Here is a 17,176-nt window from a genome sequence, read left to right on the forward strand (position 1 = left end):
GGGGCTGATGTACTGTGGCTAATGCATATGTAAAATGGTGAGAGCATCATTGACGGGCATGTCTGGTACTCATGATATACGCCGAGGCTGCACCGCATTCCGCCGAACCGAAGCTCAAAAGCGCGCTAGTCCGACTGCCATTTGGCTGCCAATGGGAACAGGCGAGATGTGCGGGGGCTTGTCAGAAGATACCCAGGCAGGAAACGATCACCGTCTACTACAACATACATGACACGTTACTGAAGTACAACAAAATGCTCACGGCCTCAATCAGCAGCCTCCACCGCCGCCACCTCCCCCGCCGCCGTCACAACCCCCTCCCCCGCTATATCCTCCTCCGGCGTAACTGCCGCCAGCAAATCCCCCGCCTCCCATGCCTCCCATGGCGAGTAACGCTCCTCCCACTCCCAGTCCAGCTGTCCCCCCTGCTGCGGCAGCCGATCTCCCGCTCCTTGGGTACTGCCATTGACCGTTCTCATCCATGTACGGCTGATATCGGTGGGGGTGGTCTGCGGGGTATTTCTTGGCTACCGGCGCCTTCTCGTCCGCGCTATAGGGAGGGGGTGAAGATGGGATGGACTCCTTGTGATTATTGGCCTAGTGATGTCAGCTTGAGTCAAGGCCTACCCAGGGGTGTCGCGCGAATAGCGGATGAGAAGGCACTTACAGACATACAACTCCCCATCGCGGCCCGGTGTGTGTCTCTGTTCCTCTGGTGGTCTTGTGGATTGTTCGATGAGGGACGGTATCGGTAGTCTGCTGAGAAGTGCGATGTTGGTAGGCGAAGAGATCCCGATTATATATGTACAATCTTCAGAGCGGCAGCGCCCTCGCGTATGACTTTCGATTTATCCGGCGTGGGACCCGGAGAGGCGGGATGACGCCACAGAACGCCCTTCACGCACCGCCTTCGCGCTCCTGGGGCTGAGCTGTGCTGTATCTGCGGAGATCTGGCCGACTGCCCCTGCCCTAACTGCCCTTTCCACCCAATAGCAGGCGAGTCTTGCATGAGTAACGATGTGGAGATGCGGCGTTGCTGCTTTGGGTGGCGGCGGAGATGACGAGACGACGATGACGCGATGACGAGACGACCGTCTTGGCAGCGGAAGGGAGGGGTAGAGTCCCTCCGGTAGACGAGGTAGAGAGGGGTAGATGCAATGCTGCCATACCAGGACGATGGGTGGACGTGTCACAGGCGCAGGGTGTCTCGATGAGCTCAAAGACCAGAACAAGTACTAATGTCCCGCATTTAGCGGTGGCTGCGGCTCGCAACAGGATATCCGCCTTGGTCAGGAATGGTCGCCATATGCCTGCAGCATGAGATGAATAAGCTCGAGCTACAAGTGCCCACATACACAATATAAGTACAACAGCTGTAAGCCTACCAGAATGAAATACAGATTGACATGAGGCCCCGACGTCCCATCCCTCAACGTCCCCTTCCCCAACCTCAAGTGAAATTTCCACCTCCTCCTCCTGAGAACGGGATGTATGTCTTGGTCGCACTCCCAGACGCTATGGCCGATTTGGCTCGGATGCCAAACTGCTCGCGACCGACCTCATCGATGTAGTGCTGGGGCTTGGGGATTTGGTATTCGGGGTATTTCTTGGCCGGGGCTGCACCCTCCTGCTTCAAGTCTACGCTGTAAAGGGATGGGGTGGATAGCACGGAGGGAGCGCTCTCCTTGTGCTTGTCAGCCTGAGAGAGTCAGCCGACCGTAGTACAGAGTAAGATCATCGATTATCTGGGAACAACGCGCGCGGATAGGCTTACGGATACGGTGTTGCCCATCATAAAGCGCAGATCGCTTCGCTACGCTTGTCGTGTGTGCAATAAGATTCGACAATGGGTGTTTTCGTGTTTGCAATAAGATTGGACAATGGGTGTTTGTGCAGTAGTTGATAGAGGACAATGGTGCACTGCCTGATGGTGGAATGAAGTACAACGCTATGAGGGAAGACTCGCGGCTCAACCGTTCAGCGATCAGCGGGGGCGGAGCCGTCCGGCCCGGAGCTTGCCAAGACCGTGAGGTATGCATCGCCTTTGGGCTTCAGAGCTCGGCCACACAGGCTGTGGCCGATCGATAGGCACTGACCGACTCGATACCTTGTTGGGCCTTATGAGCATGATACCGGCCGAAAGCTCTTCCATACAGTCTCATCTCTCACAGAAAAGTTCCCCCTTCCTCGGTGCCTGTAAAGCTGCGCCCCCAAGCCGCCAACCGGGACCCACGAATCCATCTGACCGCTATCTAACCCCCTCCGCCATATGCTCCTCCCGAAACTCCCCCACCACCCACCGCCCCGAGTCCTGTCACTGCCGGCGACGCCTTGCCCTGGACGTCGTACCGATGATTCCCCCGCTCGTCGATGTACTGCCCGACCTTGGCTGGCGGGCTCGCGGGACCGCTCGCCGTTAAAGTCTGTGTGGTGGTGGACGTCGCGGTCTTCTCGTGCTTGTTGGACTAATAGTCAGCTCGCTGATGTGTATCAGAGAGACTCAAGCGGGTGCTGATGATGATTTGAACAAGCTTACAGAAATGAAGTTTCCCATATTGATCAGGGCGACACCTCGATTAATTGTCTGGTTGTGGATTGGCTAAGCTATCTTAGTGTGCTGGGAGTGATGTACGCTTTTATGGAAGCTACAGTGAAATGTGCATATAGGTAAGAGAAGCTGAAAGAGAGCGCCTGGTCATGAGACCGCGGCTCGCTCCCGAAGCGCGGAGATGACGAGAAGGCGATGACGAGATTGGGAATGTCGGCGTAATATTGCGGGGTAAGGGCCCCCTTCGGCTTGTACCGGCTCGCGGCTCTTGAACATGCCTACGATGGTGCCCATGGGAGGCGTCGCGACCGGGCGGTCGGATCATCATCAGGGGGTTCATATGATGGCGTGGGAGAAGGTGCAGCGAGGGATGTGCTGCATTCAAGGGAATCTGAGAGTCTCCGTAGGTCTCACCCCGGCCTCCGCCTCCATTATTCCCGCCCCCTCCGCTGTCCCCTCCACGTCCACCACTTTCTCTGTCTCCCCATGCCCACCCCCGTTGCATAATCTATCTCATCTCCGACGCCATGAGTGACAGTGGGATAGCGGGCACTGGAGGCGATGCTAAGTCGATACCTTACGACGAGTTGTGCAAGTAATACTGAACGTCCATTCTTCCCGTACAACCTCGCCTCATATATGATGCAAGCTATGCCCTAGCCGCGAACCCAAATGCCCGAAGCCGCCCAAGTGCTCGCTGCCATCCTCCTCAGTATGCTCCTCCAGCGAGTCCTGCGCCGCCTACCGCCCCCAGCCCTTTCATCGCCTCGCGTGGTTTGCCCTGAACATCATACCGTTGATTGCCCCGCTCGTCGATGTACTGCCCGATCTTGGTGTGAGGGAGTGCTTGATCGTCTGACGACGTGTTCTGGGTGGCGGAGGAGGGTACGGTCTCCTGGTGCTTGTGCGACTGCTTGTCAGCGCGCGCAATGATACCGCAGACGGCTCTAAGGGGTATGGGCGGACAGGAGGAGCTTACGGAAGTGAAGTTGCCCATGTCGAACGGTGTGTTCTGGTTCGGTGATCCAGTAGTCGTTTGTTGTAGTTGAGGAAACTGAGTATGTGGGATGATATGGATACGTTACTGCGATAGTGTTCGCGGAGCATGCAGCTTGTTAATAGCAACGAGAGAGAAGCAGTCGGTCTAGTTGGTCATGGGACAGCGGAAGCCTTCGGTTCGGCGCTAACGATGCAACGCGGAGATGACGAGAACGTGATGACGAGGCTAAGGAATGCTGGGGTATTGTGGGGTAACGGCCCCCTCCACAGCTCACTTCACCATGCAGCCGGCTCTAACTAGGGCCTGACGGAATCGAAATGGCAAGAGCAAGTGGTATGAGGAGGCAGTACAAGCAGTGTCAATGCAGTGCAATTTGCGATCTACAATAAGAATAGAACACGGTGGACGGCCGACATCCGCTTCTCTCGCCAACCATCGAGGAGGGCTACAAGTACATGGCGGTGCTTACTTGCATATACCGTATAAGGTATGCATCGCCTTTAGGCTCAATCGCTTGGCCAAAGTGAAAGTGGTTGGCTAGCAGATAGCACTCTATTTATGGCACAGTAGCTGACTTGTTGTGTCAAGCGCTGCTTCATGGACGTTGTAGGGAGATTGGCTCTAAACTTGGAACGCTCGGTGAGATGGCCCAAGTCCTTAATGGAGGCGCTGGCTTTAGCCCCGAGCTCAGCTCCATATGGTTCGGACATCACTCGCTATCTTCCGCAACGTCACGTAGACCAGCCATGAAAACTCTATATACAATCTCGTCCCTTTAGAAAGGATGCGCTTAACCCAGTAGTATTATGTACAAGCTGCGACCCGAGTCGCGCACCGAGAACCCCATTGCCGCCCAACAGCTCACCCCCCGTATCCAACAAATGCTGCTCATCCGCCTCCTCCACTACCCACCGCGCCGAGCCCAGTGACAGCCGGCAATGGCTTCCCCTAGACGTTGTACCGATGGTTGCCCCGCTCGTCAATGTACTGCCCGACCTTGGCTGGAGGGCTCGCTGGACCCCTCGCCGTTGGGATCTGAGTGGTAGTGGACGGCACAGCCTCTTTACGTTTGTGGGACTGCCTGTCAGCTCGTCCGGTGCCAAAGAGAGTGACTCAAGGAGGTGCTGATGACGCATCAAGGAGCTTACAGAAGTGAAGTTTCCCATGCTGGATACTAGATAGAGTGATACCTCGATTGCTTCTTTGATGGTAGATGAATTGAGGAGGTTCAGTATGTTTGAGGCGATGGTGTGGTCTTGTGGGAGCTACAGTGCACTATGTAGCCTAGAGTATACAGAGGAAAGAGAGCGTCCTCGGGGTTGCTGTGTGCTGCTGTGTGCTGCTCCCGTTTGGCTTCCGTCCTTCGGCGCGAAACGCGGAGATGACGAGAAGGTGATGACGTCGGATGAGGAATGCTGGGGCAACGCGGGTAACGGCTCAACTTCACCATGCAGCCGGCTTGAACTAGGGCCCGACGGCGTTGAAATGGCAAGAGCAAGCGGCATGAGGAAGCGGTACAAGCAGTGTAAATGTAGTGTAGCTGTCAATATGGTAGAACATGGACATGTACATGCTACTGTGCGAGTTCTTGGCGCAATTCCGTTCAGCAGGTCCCACCCCCGCCACCGCCTCCATCCCCGCCTCCTCCGCTATCGCCCCCACCCCCACCGCCTCCGCTATCTCCCCATGTCCACCCCCATATACCATACTCTGTCCCGTTGCCAACGCCGTTATTGTACCTGACACGACGGCTTTGGTGAACGGTAGGAAGGGGGTCTTCGCCGGGCAGGGTCCCGTCAGGCAAGGGCGGTTCCTGATCAGCAGCCTAATCAGTCAGTATATTATGACCTGGATGACCTACAGAGACACAGGAGCCCATCATGAAGCATTCGCATGGGCGTATCAGGCGAACATGGCTTCTAGAATGCCGAAAGGCAGAGAAGATGATAGTACAGAACCCGACCGACAGCTTTTGTTTCCGGAACCTTATCTCTGCTGCATCCGGTCTATCCTACTATCTATGCCGTCCCCGTTCACCACCACTCATCCTTCTCTCTCTCCGTCACTACTTCATCCTTATCTTCGTGTGGCTCTGCTTTCTTTGCCCCTTCTCCGGCCTCTATCCTCGCCTCATTGGTCTCTCCTCCAAGCTCTATCCCCGACTCGTGCATGATCCCCCTCGCCCATCCCAACTCCTCCCACGGCCTATCCTCCCACGGTCTCGCCCTCACTCCCCTTTGCACCTCTCCGAATCCATCCGAGTCTACATTCATGACCCTGCTCACTCCCCTTAGTCCCACCAGCGCCCCTTCCGTATCTCTCATATCCATCAAGAGGATATTGGCGGCATCCTCCGTTTGACCTGTAGACAAATACATCTTGGCGAGTCGGGCGCGGATTTCGGTATTCCAGGGGTCGGTCTGTAGGGCGGTTGCCAAGGAGCTGAGCGCTTCCTCGACTTCGCCGTGAATGACAGAGTTTGTGGATAAGACGAGACCGGCCAGGTCGGCGCGGTCCTCGGCGCGTTTGTGGGCAGGGAGGGAGGAGAGCTCGGATGAGACGGCTTCGAGTAGGTCGTCGTCCGATGTAGAGATGGCGATGGCGCCGAGGGTGGCGATGACTTTGAGTGATGGGGAGTCGCCAGATAGACTAGAAAATCAGCTCAAGCACCTGTCTTGCGGCTGAAGCAACTCACCACTCCATGAGATGCGACTTGGCCATTTCCTGCCCTTCTGCTCCCATACCCCATAAAGTCCTTGCAAGTAACACCGCCACTTCCTCCTTCAATCCCGGTACGCCACTTCCTTCCGCCTCGTCCAGCGACTGTTGGAACAGCTCCAGACTGGCTTCGGTCTCGTCAAGCCAGCACTGCGCGAGCGCTTGACCCAGTTTGACCTGTACCCTCAGGCCTGACACCTGTGACTCCTGCGACCCCTCGATGAGCTCCCAGCAGTTGGTATACGCTGACAGCGCCTCGTCATACGCCTTGGCCGCGAGTCTGGCCCGGCCGAGGTTGGCCAGAGCGATAGAGTACCGGATCTCAATAGCGGTAGTCTCGGTCGCTTCGAACTCCTCCTCCAGGAGGGTTGTTGCCCGCTCGAATGCACTGACGGCCTCTGCGATGAGACCGAGGCGCTCGCAGATGAGACCATAGAGGTGAACGGCCGCAGAGTCGGCGGGGCGTTGCTGGACGTAGCGCTTGAGTGCAAAGGCGGGTTGATGGAGCTCGCCGATATCGAGCCATTGGGTGGTGAGATATCGCTCAAAGATAAGGGCAGCCGCAGCAAGATCACACTCGAGCTGTCCCGTTAGCTCATGTAATGACATCTGCGGCGGGTTTTGAAACTCACCAGAGCACCGGCCGATAGGGTGACGGAATGGGCAAAGATCCCCCTGGCGTGGTCCCTGTCCTTGTTCCGCTCCGCCAGCAAGCCCTGACCGAGCCACGCCTTGGCATAGTCTGGGTCAATGACTTGTGCCTTAAGGAAGCACTGGTTCGCCAGCTCTCGATCGTCAAGGCGGAGGTAGAGGTAGCCGAGGTTAGTCCAAGTGATGGGGTCCTGCAATGTCAGCTGAATTCCAAGACGACCTGCGGAGGACTGCTTACCTTCTGGTACAACTCGAGCGAGATGACGTAGGCGTGCTGCGCGACCTGTTCCCCTCCGTCCGTACACAGCACCGCCAACGCATTCCACAGTCTCTCGTCCCCCGCGTCCTTCTCCAGCGCCAGCCGAATGGTCGTCACCGCAGACTTGACCAGCTCCCTCCGCTCCTTCTCGTCCTTTGTCCGCTGCGACAAGGCATGCAGGGAGGTGGCGAGATCGTACAGCGCCGACATGGACACGTTCGACCGCTCGTCCCGCAAGAGATAGGAGCGGTAGGCGAACGCAAAGACGGCCGAGCGGGATACAAAGTTTTCGGCCGATACCGCCGCCGAAAGGAGTGTTGAGGGATGACCCAGGCCGGGAACGGTTGACCGCTTGTCTTCATCGTCCTTGACGAGCCACTCCATGACTGATCTCAATGCCGCCTCTGCTACGTCCTCGTCGATTGCGCCAGCCAGGTTGCCAACCTCGAAAGCCGCATCACCAACGATTTTCCAGCCCCACGCCCGCCAGGTCCGGTCCAGCTTCAAGACCCGGTCCGCCACCTGGATGGCCTGGATGAAGGCCGTCCTAGCCCTCTCCCTGAAACCGCCATCCACCATCTTCCTTCCCATCGCGAGCTGAGCCTGCGCCAGGCCGCCCAGAGCACCAATTTCCTCCGGCTTCTCATGGACGAGCTCCTCGAAAGCGGTGATGGCGACGTCAAAGTTGCCGAGCTCGTACTGGATGTCTCCGATATCGTATCGGGCCATCCAGTTGGTGCTGTCCACCTCGAGGACCCTCTCGAGTGTCTTGATAGCCGCGACGTGCCGACCGCACTTGACGTAGGATTCGCCGAGGAGAAGGTAGAGTGACATGTCGTCCGGCGATGCTCGGAGCGCGATCTGGAATGCTTGAGCTGCTTTGGCGTAGTTTTTGTAGTGCTGGAAGTCAGCAACGTATCGGGGTGTATCTGAAGAGACTCACCATTTCGGTCGATCCCAGAGCTTTCCAGGCCCATCCGTTCTTCGGCGCAAACCTCTCCTTGCCACTCAGGACCTCCCCGCCACGCACACCCTCCACTCCTCCTTCACCCTCCATAACTCGCATCGCGATTGTGCGAACCAGTGCCCACTCGTCTTCATCCGCATAGCCCCTAGCGAGCTTCTCCGCCGCCTCCGCTTCGGTAGCGTCCAGCTCGAACGCCTTTTGGAAACACTTGATGGCGCGCTCGGCGTCGGGTGGGGAGGCACTTTCGTACAGCACACCGAGAGAGGTGAAGGAAGGGGCGAAAGTCGGCATCGCGCGCAAGGAGGCAGAGAACCATTCTTCCGCGTTGGCTTTGGCTTCGTCATCTGCAAGTCAGCTCGGAAAGCGGGAAAATCAAGGAGATGACACACCTCCGATGAGCCACTCGGTCCTGCCCAGTCTCCACCATGCCCTCGCTCGGATGAGCGCATCCTGACCCTCCTTCTTCCCATCCGCCTCCCACTTTTCATCCCGTTCCTGTACAATCGCTTCCAGAATCTCCCGTCCACCCTCCAAACTCCCCTCATTGACAAGACACCATGCCACTTCCTCCCGCGCCGCAACTCTCCGCTGCTGCTCTTCGCGGACATTACTGCCCTCGGTGGGTTCCGGGAGGTCGAGTATCTTTTGGAAGTTTTTCCTCGCCTCATTCCAGTTCCCAGCATACTGGAAGACCTGGGCACGGGCGAAGCGAGCGGCGGTGTTGGCTTGATCGGTCGATAGGACGCCGTTGAGAAGGCGAGACGCGCGAGTGTGGTGCTTCGGTGGAAAGTAGGGTACGAGAGCAAGACCGAGGACAGTGTCGAGTGAAGATTTTGTTCTGATGTTTAGCTCGTACTATGAGCTTCAATGCTGTCACTCACATTGGCATAGAGATGCCCCGTTCTCCTTCAAGGTCCCTCAATAGTATCCGAGCCTTCTCGGCATACGCGACAGCATTTGCCCAGTCCTCCTCGTGCACAGAGATAGCAGCCATCACCCAATGAGCGAAGATCGACGTTGGCAGCTTGTCCAGAACTTTCTGCGAAAAGTCAGCTCAGAGGTCCACAACGGCTTGGTATACCACTTACAGTCATCGACGCCACCAGCTCTTCCCTCTCTTCGCCTTCCACATCCTCCTCCAAGGTGCCCTCCTTCCCAGCCGTTCTTCTAACTCTTCTTCGATCCTTCGCATTCATCCCGTTCTTCTTCTTCCACGCCTTGTGCCCCTTCGCCTTTTTCTCGTCCTTCTTCGCTGAGCCATCCGGACGGTCTGCATTCTCGCCAACATCATCCTCCTCCGGGTCGGGAAGTGGCAGCTTGAACCACCGACAGTAGTCGTCGATGAAGGCAGTGAGAGAGCTGTCGGGAAAGAGCGTCGCGTACTGGTGCAGCAGATCGAGAGGGTAGTATATGTCTGCCTGGTCCAGGCCGTCCAGGGCGAACTGGTAGGACGCCTCGGCGGGACCGCCTACTTTGAGTAGGATGAAGCCGTCTGCGAGTGCCTGGGCACGGGATAGCGCTTCGGCCTTTGTAGGTTTAGGCGGGGAAGAATGCTCGAAGAGCGGAGCTGGCGGGAGGTCGATTGAGCTGTCATCCGATGGTGGCGCAGTGGCTTTTGTAGGCTTTGCTTTCGCCCCGGGTGCCCCTGGCCTGGCAGACTCGACGCTGGATGATCAGCTCTCCTCGTTATCCGAGCAGATGGCGAGACGTACGGCAGAACACCGACCAGCTTCCGCCAGAACTCGCATTCTCTAATCTCCACTTCCCGCCTGACGCTCTCCTCAACGCTCGGGTGCGCAGCGACCTCCTTCAACAGTTCCACCAATTCCATGCCTAATTCCCCACCCAGCACGTCGCACTCCACGTCCCGCCTGGTCTCCTTCTCGCTCTTCTTTCCCAGCTTCATCCGAGCCGCCTTGACATCCGATTCCAGCTTGGTGTGGATGAGATGTTCCTGTCGGACCAAGAGGTACATGAGGAGAGGAAGGGAAGAGACGAGGTGCAGGGCGTGTGGTAGCGGGGAGGGAAGAGTCGGTACATGGGTGGCGATCATCGGTGGGTACAGCGGCGCTGCGAGGGGCGTGTAGGTCCCCGCTGGAGCTGGGATATCGCGTATCAGAGGCACCAGCGGCGAGGAGGGTAAGAGGAGATGCAGTGTAGCGATGAGGCGATCCTCTGGACCATGTTGCTGGCGCAGGACGAGCAGTTGCTGTAATGCCTTGGCGCATCCTTCTCGATCGTTTCTAGCACTTTAGCTGAGGACATAGACGCCAGATGAAAAGCGCAACTTACGAGTTGTATGTTTCCTGCACGATCGTCTCAAGGAAGCGGCATAGCTTTGCCCATTCCTTCTGCTTCTCGTACAGCTTGGTCAGGGCCGTGGTGGCCAGGGGATGACCAGGAGCAATCTTGTATGCCTGGGCGTAGCACTTGCGCGTCAGCAAGTCACACTTGAGAAAATAGCGAGACTGACCTTCTCGGCTTCTGCGGACCTCTCCAAGCTGTTCAAAGCCAACCCTCGCAGACATAATCTAATCTCGTCAGCCTCGTCAATCGTCCAGCTTCATCCTCTGACTTACACCTGAGGTACCTCGGGCTCCTCCTTCTTCAACGACTTCAGAAGCGCTGTTGCCTCGTATAGAGCAGTCTCATGATTCTTCTCCTCGATCTGAGACTTGATCGACTTGATCGCTTTTTTGGTTGACATGGCGAACAAAGCAGTCCCGCTGTTTGTGGCTGGACCGAACGTAAGGGGAAGCTATCAAGCTCTATGGAGCTTGTCCTCCGTATGCAAGAGAACCCTTGGTGAGGTACTCGGTCCGATGGCAAAAAGAAGAACAGTTGAATGAAGGCGCAAGACAGATTTCGCGGCGAGATCGTCATCGCCAGCCAGATTTGGGCTCCACATTCCTCATGCCTCATCAGTCTGACTGGGTCTGTCGCCTGGACTTTGTGCACCGCGCAGCCCGCCCGTCTGGCCTAGAACTTGACTCATAGCGGAACAAGGGAAGAGCGTGAGATACTATGCATACATTTGGCTGCACCCGTCGATCGCTGAAAAGCCCCAAATCCCTCCCGAATCATCCGATCCACTGCGCATTGTTCTGCAAACATCAGTATAGCATCCTCTGCGTGAGACAACAGAAACGACCAAAGCTCACCAGGTGCATCATCTGTCCAGTCATGGCATTCGAGTCGGCGCATGCCAAGAAGACTGACAGTCAGCAAGCCCGATGAAGCTGGCGAAAGACTTACCATAAGCAGGTCCCATCTCGGCCGGCATGTTCACCCGGCCATGGAGCGGCAGCGCCCCGATGTTCCAGTCGTCCATCTGCTCGGCCTGACGCGAAGCTGGCTGGAGAGGAGTGTAGACGGGTCCTGGGCAAACGGCGTTGACCCTGATTCCCTTTGGTGCGAGTTGCATGGCGAGCGACCGAGTGAACGTAACGATCGCGCCCTTGGTGGATGAGTAGTCCATCATGCTCGGCGATCCCTTGAATGCGACGACCGAGGCGGAGTTGATGATGCTCGCGCCGCGCTTGAGGTGAGGCATGGCGTATTTGGTCAGAGCGAACATGCCGAGGATGTTGGAGCGGAAGGTAGATTCGACATCGCCAAGCTAACCGTCAGCGATACCATCTGGTCAGGACTCACGTTGATATCGGCAATGTCGTCGCACATCATCTGCTTGCTGGCGTTGTTGACCAGAATGTCCAGACCACCATACTTCTTGATGTGCTCATCCACCACCTTCTTGACACTCTCCTCTTTCATCAAGTCGAGCGCCAGGCAGAGACATTCCCCCCCATCCGCCTCGATTGCCTTCTTGACGCGGTCTGCACTGAGATATCAGCAAGGCGTCCTTGAATACAGATCAGAGGAAATGGGAGTAGCATCAAGGGGTGCGCAGAAACCACTGTCGCGAGGTAGAGCCAGAAAGGCGGGGCCAGAGAAGGGACATCATAGACTTGAACAGCCGGCCCTACTCACTCTTCCTGCTCCTGCTCCAAGTAGACAATGGTCACATTGGCACCCTCCCTGACGAACATCTGCGCAGCGGAACGCCCGATCCCGGAATCACCACCGGTGATGATCGCCGTCTTGCCCTTCAGCTTGCCTGAGCCGACGTACTAGCATGTCAGTCGTCAGTTCAGACGATATTGCCAGTCGATCTGGCTCACCTCCTTGAGGTATGGCTTCCCGCTCTCGTCCCAGCATTCGAGCTTGGTGAACTCTGCCAGCGGGTCCATGTTGGTATCCTTTCCGGGGAGGTTCTGCTCCTGGGGCTTGATGTCCAGGAGAGTCTGATCCTTCTTAGCATGGAGCAATTCGGAGTCTACGAGATGCTAACCTTGTAAGCGGTAACGATGTCTTCCTTGCCCATGTTGATTGATGTGGAGCGGAAGGTTCGGTTAAAGTTGAGAGGTGAGCGAAGGGGCCGTGATGCTACTGGGACAGATCTTTGTAAGAGCCGTGTTCTACTGATGTTAAGTGAGGAGCTGAGCTGTGTCAAACGCATGAGCTGATCGGCTGGAAGATAAGAGGCAACGGCGAGAATACTGGGCGGAACGGGAATTTGAGTTTGCTGGAATCCTCCACATTCCTCAGGCACGGTGGGGCTACGTCATGGGCCTGCCTCGTCATGGTCCGCATACCATCATCAATCTTTATGCTGGCATCGATGGAAGGCTGGCATCGCTACAAAGAATGTACAGGGCATCTACCAGCCTACAGCTTCCCGTCAACCATGCGGTCTGCGACGGGACCGTTGGGGAAGACGTTGAGCGCATATCGCCGCCTGATAGCCGATTGCATGCCCGCCCGGTCGATCTCGCCGAGCTGCTCGTCGCTCAGATTGACTTTGAGGGAGTCGAGGGTCTCCTGAAAGTACTTTTCGGTTGAAGCGGTGCTGATGGTCAATATTGCACACCGAGGCTGTCTGGTGTTTCGGATCTTGCTCACGTGACGATCGGTCCTCCGCCAGTACGCTGACGTGCCCAAGCAAGAAGTACTTGGGCTTTTGTGCACTTCTGGTCCTCAGCGATATGCCTGACAACCTCATCGACCGGTCCTCCTTGGAACTCCTTGCGAGTCAAGGAGGCCAGAGTGGTGTATGCTCCGATGGCGATCCCAAGCTCTTGGCATGTTGCCACCGCCTTCAGGACTTGCGGATCGGAAAAGCTGTACGGGTGGAACTCGATCTGCAGCATTAGGGATACATCAGACTGATACCTACCTCATTGACAGCAGGCATGGTGCCAGTGTGCGCGAGCTGCATAATGTGATCCGCGGCAAAGTTGCTGACACCGATCGATCGCACTTTGCCTTGCTTCTGCCATACGATCATCTTCTTCCACGCCTCTTGCAGTGTATAAGGCGGTACCTGTCGAGTCAATTGCAGCTAGCGGAGCAGGTCAATCTTTACTGACATGAGGGTGATGCATGAGCACTACTGATGTCAGTCTACCGCCCCTCTCGCACCGATTGCACAAGATTTTTGCTCACTCAGATCGATGTAGTCAACGCCCAGATGCAAGAGGCTCTGCTGTAGGAGACCATCTGCATCATGCTCCTCCTTAGGATCATGAGAGAAGCCCCATTTGGTTGTAAGGGTCAGATCCTCCCGGTTGCCGTGACCCTCGGACGTCCACTGCTTGACGGCCTTGCCGATGGACGCTTCGTTCCCGTATGACGCGGCAGTGTCGAAGTGCCGGAACCCCGTCCTCAACGCTCGGTAGATGGATGCGGAACAATCTCCGTCCCCGTTCGGTCCATCGCGATTTGCAGTCGCTGATCTATCAGTATACAACGAAGCAGAATCCAGCCGAGGTTCCCCGCGATGAAGACTTGCCTGTGCCGAACGCGAGTATAGGGATATTGTGACCGTCACCCAGGGTCTTGATGGACGCCATGTATTGTAGCTCTCAGTTTGGAGAGTATGGGCAAAAGATCCTACCTAGCGCACTGTGCATGTATATGCCCAAAGCAATCGGTCTGATCGCTCCCTGCTCCACCGTGGCCCATCTGCTTTGTTTGGACACACACGACGACGTCAGCACACATGAAAGGAAGGGAGAGGGATGTCAAAGGAGCCTTATTGTCCAGTGACGCTGCTTTCAGAGTGTGGGTGGGGTCAAGCCTCAATCTCGCTCGTCCCCTCAGATAAGCTGCCTGCCGACTCGATGGGTCGACCGAAAGAGATCAGGCCATCCCAGACCTCGCTCACAACATTCGACGACTGAAGGGTTGTCAGGCTGCTTCGCATTTTGTGAAACATCTACGCTCATAGCGCATCCCAATCTGGTAAAGTATATTTGCCCTTAATTCCCCCTTTTCGGCCAGCATTGTCGATGTCCGCGAGTTCAGCATGCGCAAGTTCCACATCGATCGAGTCAAGGATCTGCTGATACTGCCACTCTTTCGAAGCGGTCCTGAATTTGTATCAGCTCTACCCGGGTGATCCTGAGAGGCCACTGAACTCACGTGATGATAGGGCCGCCTCCGGTACGCTCATTGGCCCATGATAGGAACACCTGAGCTGAGCTGATCGCCTTCGCATCACCAATACGCTTGACGACACCATCAACAGGTCCCCCCGAGAACCTCGTGATCGGTGCCAATGAGGTGAAGGGGGAGATGGCAATGTCGTACTTCTTGCATGTTTCCGCCATCTTCAGCATGCGGGGGTCGTGGAAGCAGTAAGGATGGACCTCGATCTATACGTGTGTAAGCTGGAAGATCATACCCTCGAGGACTGGAGCCCACCTGGTTGATAGAGGGTTTGAAGGTCCACATCTTCGCCAATTCCTCAATGTCTTCCGAGCGGAAGCTGCTGACACCGATGGAGCGGACCAGGCCTCGCCTGTGGAGGTCTTCCATCTTGTTCCAGGCCTGAACATTGGTCATAGCTGGAGGCTAGTCTCATGAGCTCGTTGGAAGATACGGCGCTCTCGTATCAAAAGTGACTGACATTGGGAACGTGGATGAGGTCTATCTGTTAGCTCGATCGCGCTTCGCAGCCGACCTGGAGGCTTTGCCACTCATAAAGGTCCAAATAGTCTACACCCATCTTCTCAAGGCTCTGCTTGAGCTCCATCTCCGGATCATGCTCCCCATCCGATTCAGACCAGCCCCACTTTGAGCAGATGAACACGTCTTCCCGCTTCCCGCCCCCCTTCTTCAAAGCAATCCCGACTTACTCCTCGTTGTCGTACCCATGAGCTGTGTCGATATGGCGGAATCCTTTTTGGAGAGCGAGGAGGATAGCTTCTGAGCATTCTTTTTGAAAGTGTGCAGTGGCTACAGATCAACTGTCGTTGCGAAGGGGTCCTCATGCGGGGAGATCGGGAAGGATCGCCGGCCGACTCACCGGTACCAAAAGCTAGAATCGGGGATCTGGAGCCGTCATTGAGCAGCCGGGTGGGAGTCACGCGCATGTCTGATATTGGTAAGAGTCGCTGATGAAGTGAGTAGTGAGTACAAGTGAGGAGTGCAGCCACTGGCTGTCAGGGGAGGGTCGCGTCCCTTTGTTCGAACCATATTTTAGCGCGCAGCACACAAAGGAACTTTGAATACGAGGTACTCCTTTCAGCCAGCTCTTACCTTTGCGGGATCTCTAAGTATCTTCAGAGCCCTGCTTGGCGGTCCAGCACGTCTGTCAGCCCGCTGAAGCTTCGTTCCCGAGCCAGATGGACAAATTGTGAAACAAGTGGTCGTTTCAAATGGCAACTATGAAACACTGTACGTAATCAGGCGGTCTCCGCTTGCAGCGCCGCGTTCCAGCCGGCGAGTGTGAACCTCCCCTGGACCCCTCCTCGGCGTCCAGCTGCGTCGAGTGTCAAGAGCTCCTCATCTGAGAGCTCGGTATGAACTGTGTCCAAGATCTGCTGGTATCGCCACTCCTTCGAAGCCGTGCTAAGACTAGGTCAGCCGGGATGCTCAGCAAGATGTGTGGCAAACTAGCGGATGACTGACGTGACGACTGGCCCGCCTCCTGACCGCTGCCTCGCCCAAACAAGAAGGACCTGCGCCGCTGTGAGTCCTCTCTTATTGGCGATCTCGGCGGCAACCGCATTGACTGGGCCGCCCGGGAACCGGGTCAAAGGGGCGAGGGCACTAAACGGGGAGATTGCAATGTTGTATTTCCGGCAGGTCTCTGCCATATGGATCATCCGAGGGTCGTGAAAGGAGTATGGGTGATACTCAATCTAGCTCTCAGCGGAGTCGCATAGAGAAACGGGATTTATGTTCTGCAGCTCATACTCAAACTCACCTGGTTGATAGAAGGCGGAATCGTCCACATCTGAGCAAGCTCTTCGATGTGGGTTCCACTGAATCCACTGATACCGATAGATCGGACCAGGCCGCGCCGCTTGAAGTCTTCCATCTTCTTCCACGCCTCCACGTTGCTGTATGGCTGGGGCTGCGCTCCATCAGTAGGGGTTTTAGCTATTGTACAAGGGGAAAGAACATACGTTCACGCTATGGATCAGGTCTGCCCGATCAGTCTCAAGTGCAGGCTCAATGTCAAGAGGATCATGTGAGAGACTCACACAGATCCAGATAGTCCACGCACATCTTCTCCAGGCAGTTCCTCAGCTCCTCCTCCGCATCGTGAGGATGGTCGGGGATGGACCAGCCCCACTTTGAGCAGATGAAGACATCCTCTCTGTTCCCTCCCCACTTCTTGAGCGCGATACCGACAGACTCCTCGTTCTCATATGAGCACGCAGTATCGATGTATCGGAAGCCTTTCTGTAGAGCAAGGACGATCGCGTCAGAGCACTCAGACTTGCCCTGTACTGAAGCTGCGGGCGGGTTCAGCGTTGCGTTGAGTAGTCAATTGGTCCGAGGAATAGCTAACCCACTACCGGTGCCAAAACCCAAAGTCGGCATCATGGTTCCATCGTTAAGTAGCTTTGTCGAGGTCTGAGAGGACATGATGATGGTATTGATGGCGCTCTGCTTCTTGATGAAAGACGTCTGAACGTAAAATTGTCAAGCGCGCTTTACCGCAGTACCCTTCCCAGAGAA

At 56.2% G+C, this 17,176-nt stretch overlaps 8 protein-coding genes across 8 annotated transcripts; 1 reads left to right on the top strand and 7 right to left on the bottom strand.

Moving 5' to 3' along the window:
- Nucleotides 1-270: 270 nt before the first annotated feature.
- MKK02DRAFT_30907 (uncharacterized protein) lies at nucleotides 271-685 on the bottom strand (the record flags this gene model as incomplete). Its single annotated transcript, XM_053088165.1, has 2 exons — nucleotides 271-597; nucleotides 668-685. 2 exons carry the CDS (start codon nucleotides 683-685, stop codon nucleotides 271-273), a joined length of 345 nt encoding a protein of 114 aa, XP_052941709.1.
- A 284-nt stretch (nucleotides 686-969) lies between these two features.
- MKK02DRAFT_30908 (uncharacterized protein) lies at nucleotides 970-2,554 on the bottom strand (the record flags this gene model as incomplete). Its single annotated transcript, XM_053088166.1, has 4 exons — nucleotides 970-1,310; nucleotides 1,468-1,699; nucleotides 2,301-2,465; nucleotides 2,537-2,554. The coding sequence occupies 4 exons, from the start codon at nucleotides 2,552-2,554 to the stop codon at nucleotides 970-972; spliced, it is 756 nt and encodes a 251-aa protein (XP_052941710.1).
- Nucleotides 2,555-3,220: 666 nt separating this feature from the next.
- On the top strand, nucleotides 3,221-3,848 carry MKK02DRAFT_30909 (uncharacterized protein; the record flags this gene model as incomplete). The annotated part of the gene is made up of 3 exons (XM_053088167.1): nucleotides 3,221-3,464; nucleotides 3,490-3,553; nucleotides 3,671-3,848. The coding sequence occupies 3 exons, from the start codon at nucleotides 3,221-3,223 to the stop codon at nucleotides 3,846-3,848; spliced, it is 486 nt and encodes a 161-aa protein (XP_052941711.1).
- A 1,733-nt stretch (nucleotides 3,849-5,581) lies between these two features.
- On the bottom strand, nucleotides 5,582-10,850 carry MKK02DRAFT_35655 (uncharacterized protein; the record flags this gene model as incomplete). Its single annotated transcript, XM_053089232.1, has 12 exons — nucleotides 5,582-6,197; nucleotides 6,244-6,848; nucleotides 6,899-7,108; nucleotides 7,156-8,076; nucleotides 8,120-8,487; nucleotides 8,533-8,981; nucleotides 9,025-9,182; nucleotides 9,232-9,808; nucleotides 9,856-10,386; nucleotides 10,436-10,572; nucleotides 10,617-10,674; nucleotides 10,723-10,850. The coding sequence occupies 12 exons, from the start codon at nucleotides 10,848-10,850 to the stop codon at nucleotides 5,582-5,584; spliced, it is 4,758 nt and encodes a 1,585-aa protein (XP_052941712.1).
- A 373-nt stretch (nucleotides 10,851-11,223) lies between these two features.
- MKK02DRAFT_41573 (putative oxidoreductase) lies at nucleotides 11,224-12,527 on the bottom strand (the record flags this gene model as incomplete). The annotated part of the gene is made up of 7 exons (XM_053091618.1): nucleotides 11,224-11,247; nucleotides 11,305-11,357; nucleotides 11,399-11,762; nucleotides 11,798-11,984; nucleotides 12,134-12,273; nucleotides 12,325-12,447; nucleotides 12,495-12,527. 7 exons carry the CDS (start codon nucleotides 12,525-12,527, stop codon nucleotides 11,224-11,226), a joined length of 924 nt encoding a protein of 307 aa, XP_052941713.1.
- Nucleotides 12,528-12,871: 344 nt separating this feature from the next.
- On the bottom strand, nucleotides 12,872-14,115 carry MKK02DRAFT_41574 (NADP-dependent oxidoreductase domain-containing protein; the record flags this gene model as incomplete). Its single annotated transcript, XM_053091619.1, has 6 exons — nucleotides 12,872-13,052; nucleotides 13,106-13,344; nucleotides 13,380-13,526; nucleotides 13,573-13,592; nucleotides 13,649-13,933; nucleotides 14,109-14,115. The coding sequence occupies 6 exons, from the start codon at nucleotides 14,113-14,115 to the stop codon at nucleotides 12,872-12,874; spliced, it is 879 nt and encodes a 292-aa protein (XP_052941714.1).
- A 311-nt stretch (nucleotides 14,116-14,426) lies between these two features.
- Nucleotides 14,427-15,049, bottom strand: MKK02DRAFT_41575 (NADP-dependent oxidoreductase domain-containing protein; the record flags this gene model as incomplete). Its single annotated transcript, XM_053091620.1, has 3 exons — nucleotides 14,427-14,574; nucleotides 14,627-14,859; nucleotides 14,909-15,049. The coding sequence occupies 3 exons, from the start codon at nucleotides 15,047-15,049 to the stop codon at nucleotides 14,427-14,429; spliced, it is 522 nt and encodes a 173-aa protein (XP_052941715.1).
- Nucleotides 15,050-16,101: 1,052 nt separating this feature from the next.
- Nucleotides 16,102-17,083, bottom strand: MKK02DRAFT_21034 (NADP-dependent oxidoreductase domain-containing protein; the record flags this gene model as incomplete). The annotated part of the gene is made up of 5 exons (XM_053086353.1): nucleotides 16,102-16,350; nucleotides 16,416-16,570; nucleotides 16,614-16,637; nucleotides 16,696-16,950; nucleotides 17,011-17,083. The coding sequence occupies 5 exons, from the start codon at nucleotides 17,081-17,083 to the stop codon at nucleotides 16,102-16,104; spliced, it is 756 nt and encodes a 251-aa protein (XP_052941716.1).
- Nucleotides 17,084-17,176: the final 93 nt, after the last annotated feature.

This window comes from Dioszegia hungarica (assembly GCF_025882075.1).
Source record: "Dioszegia hungarica strain PDD-24b-2 chromosome Unknown MKK02contig_32, whole genome shotgun sequence".
In the NCBI taxonomy this organism is placed as follows: Eukaryota; Fungi; Basidiomycota; class Tremellomycetes; order Tremellales; family Bulleribasidiaceae; genus Dioszegia; species Dioszegia hungarica.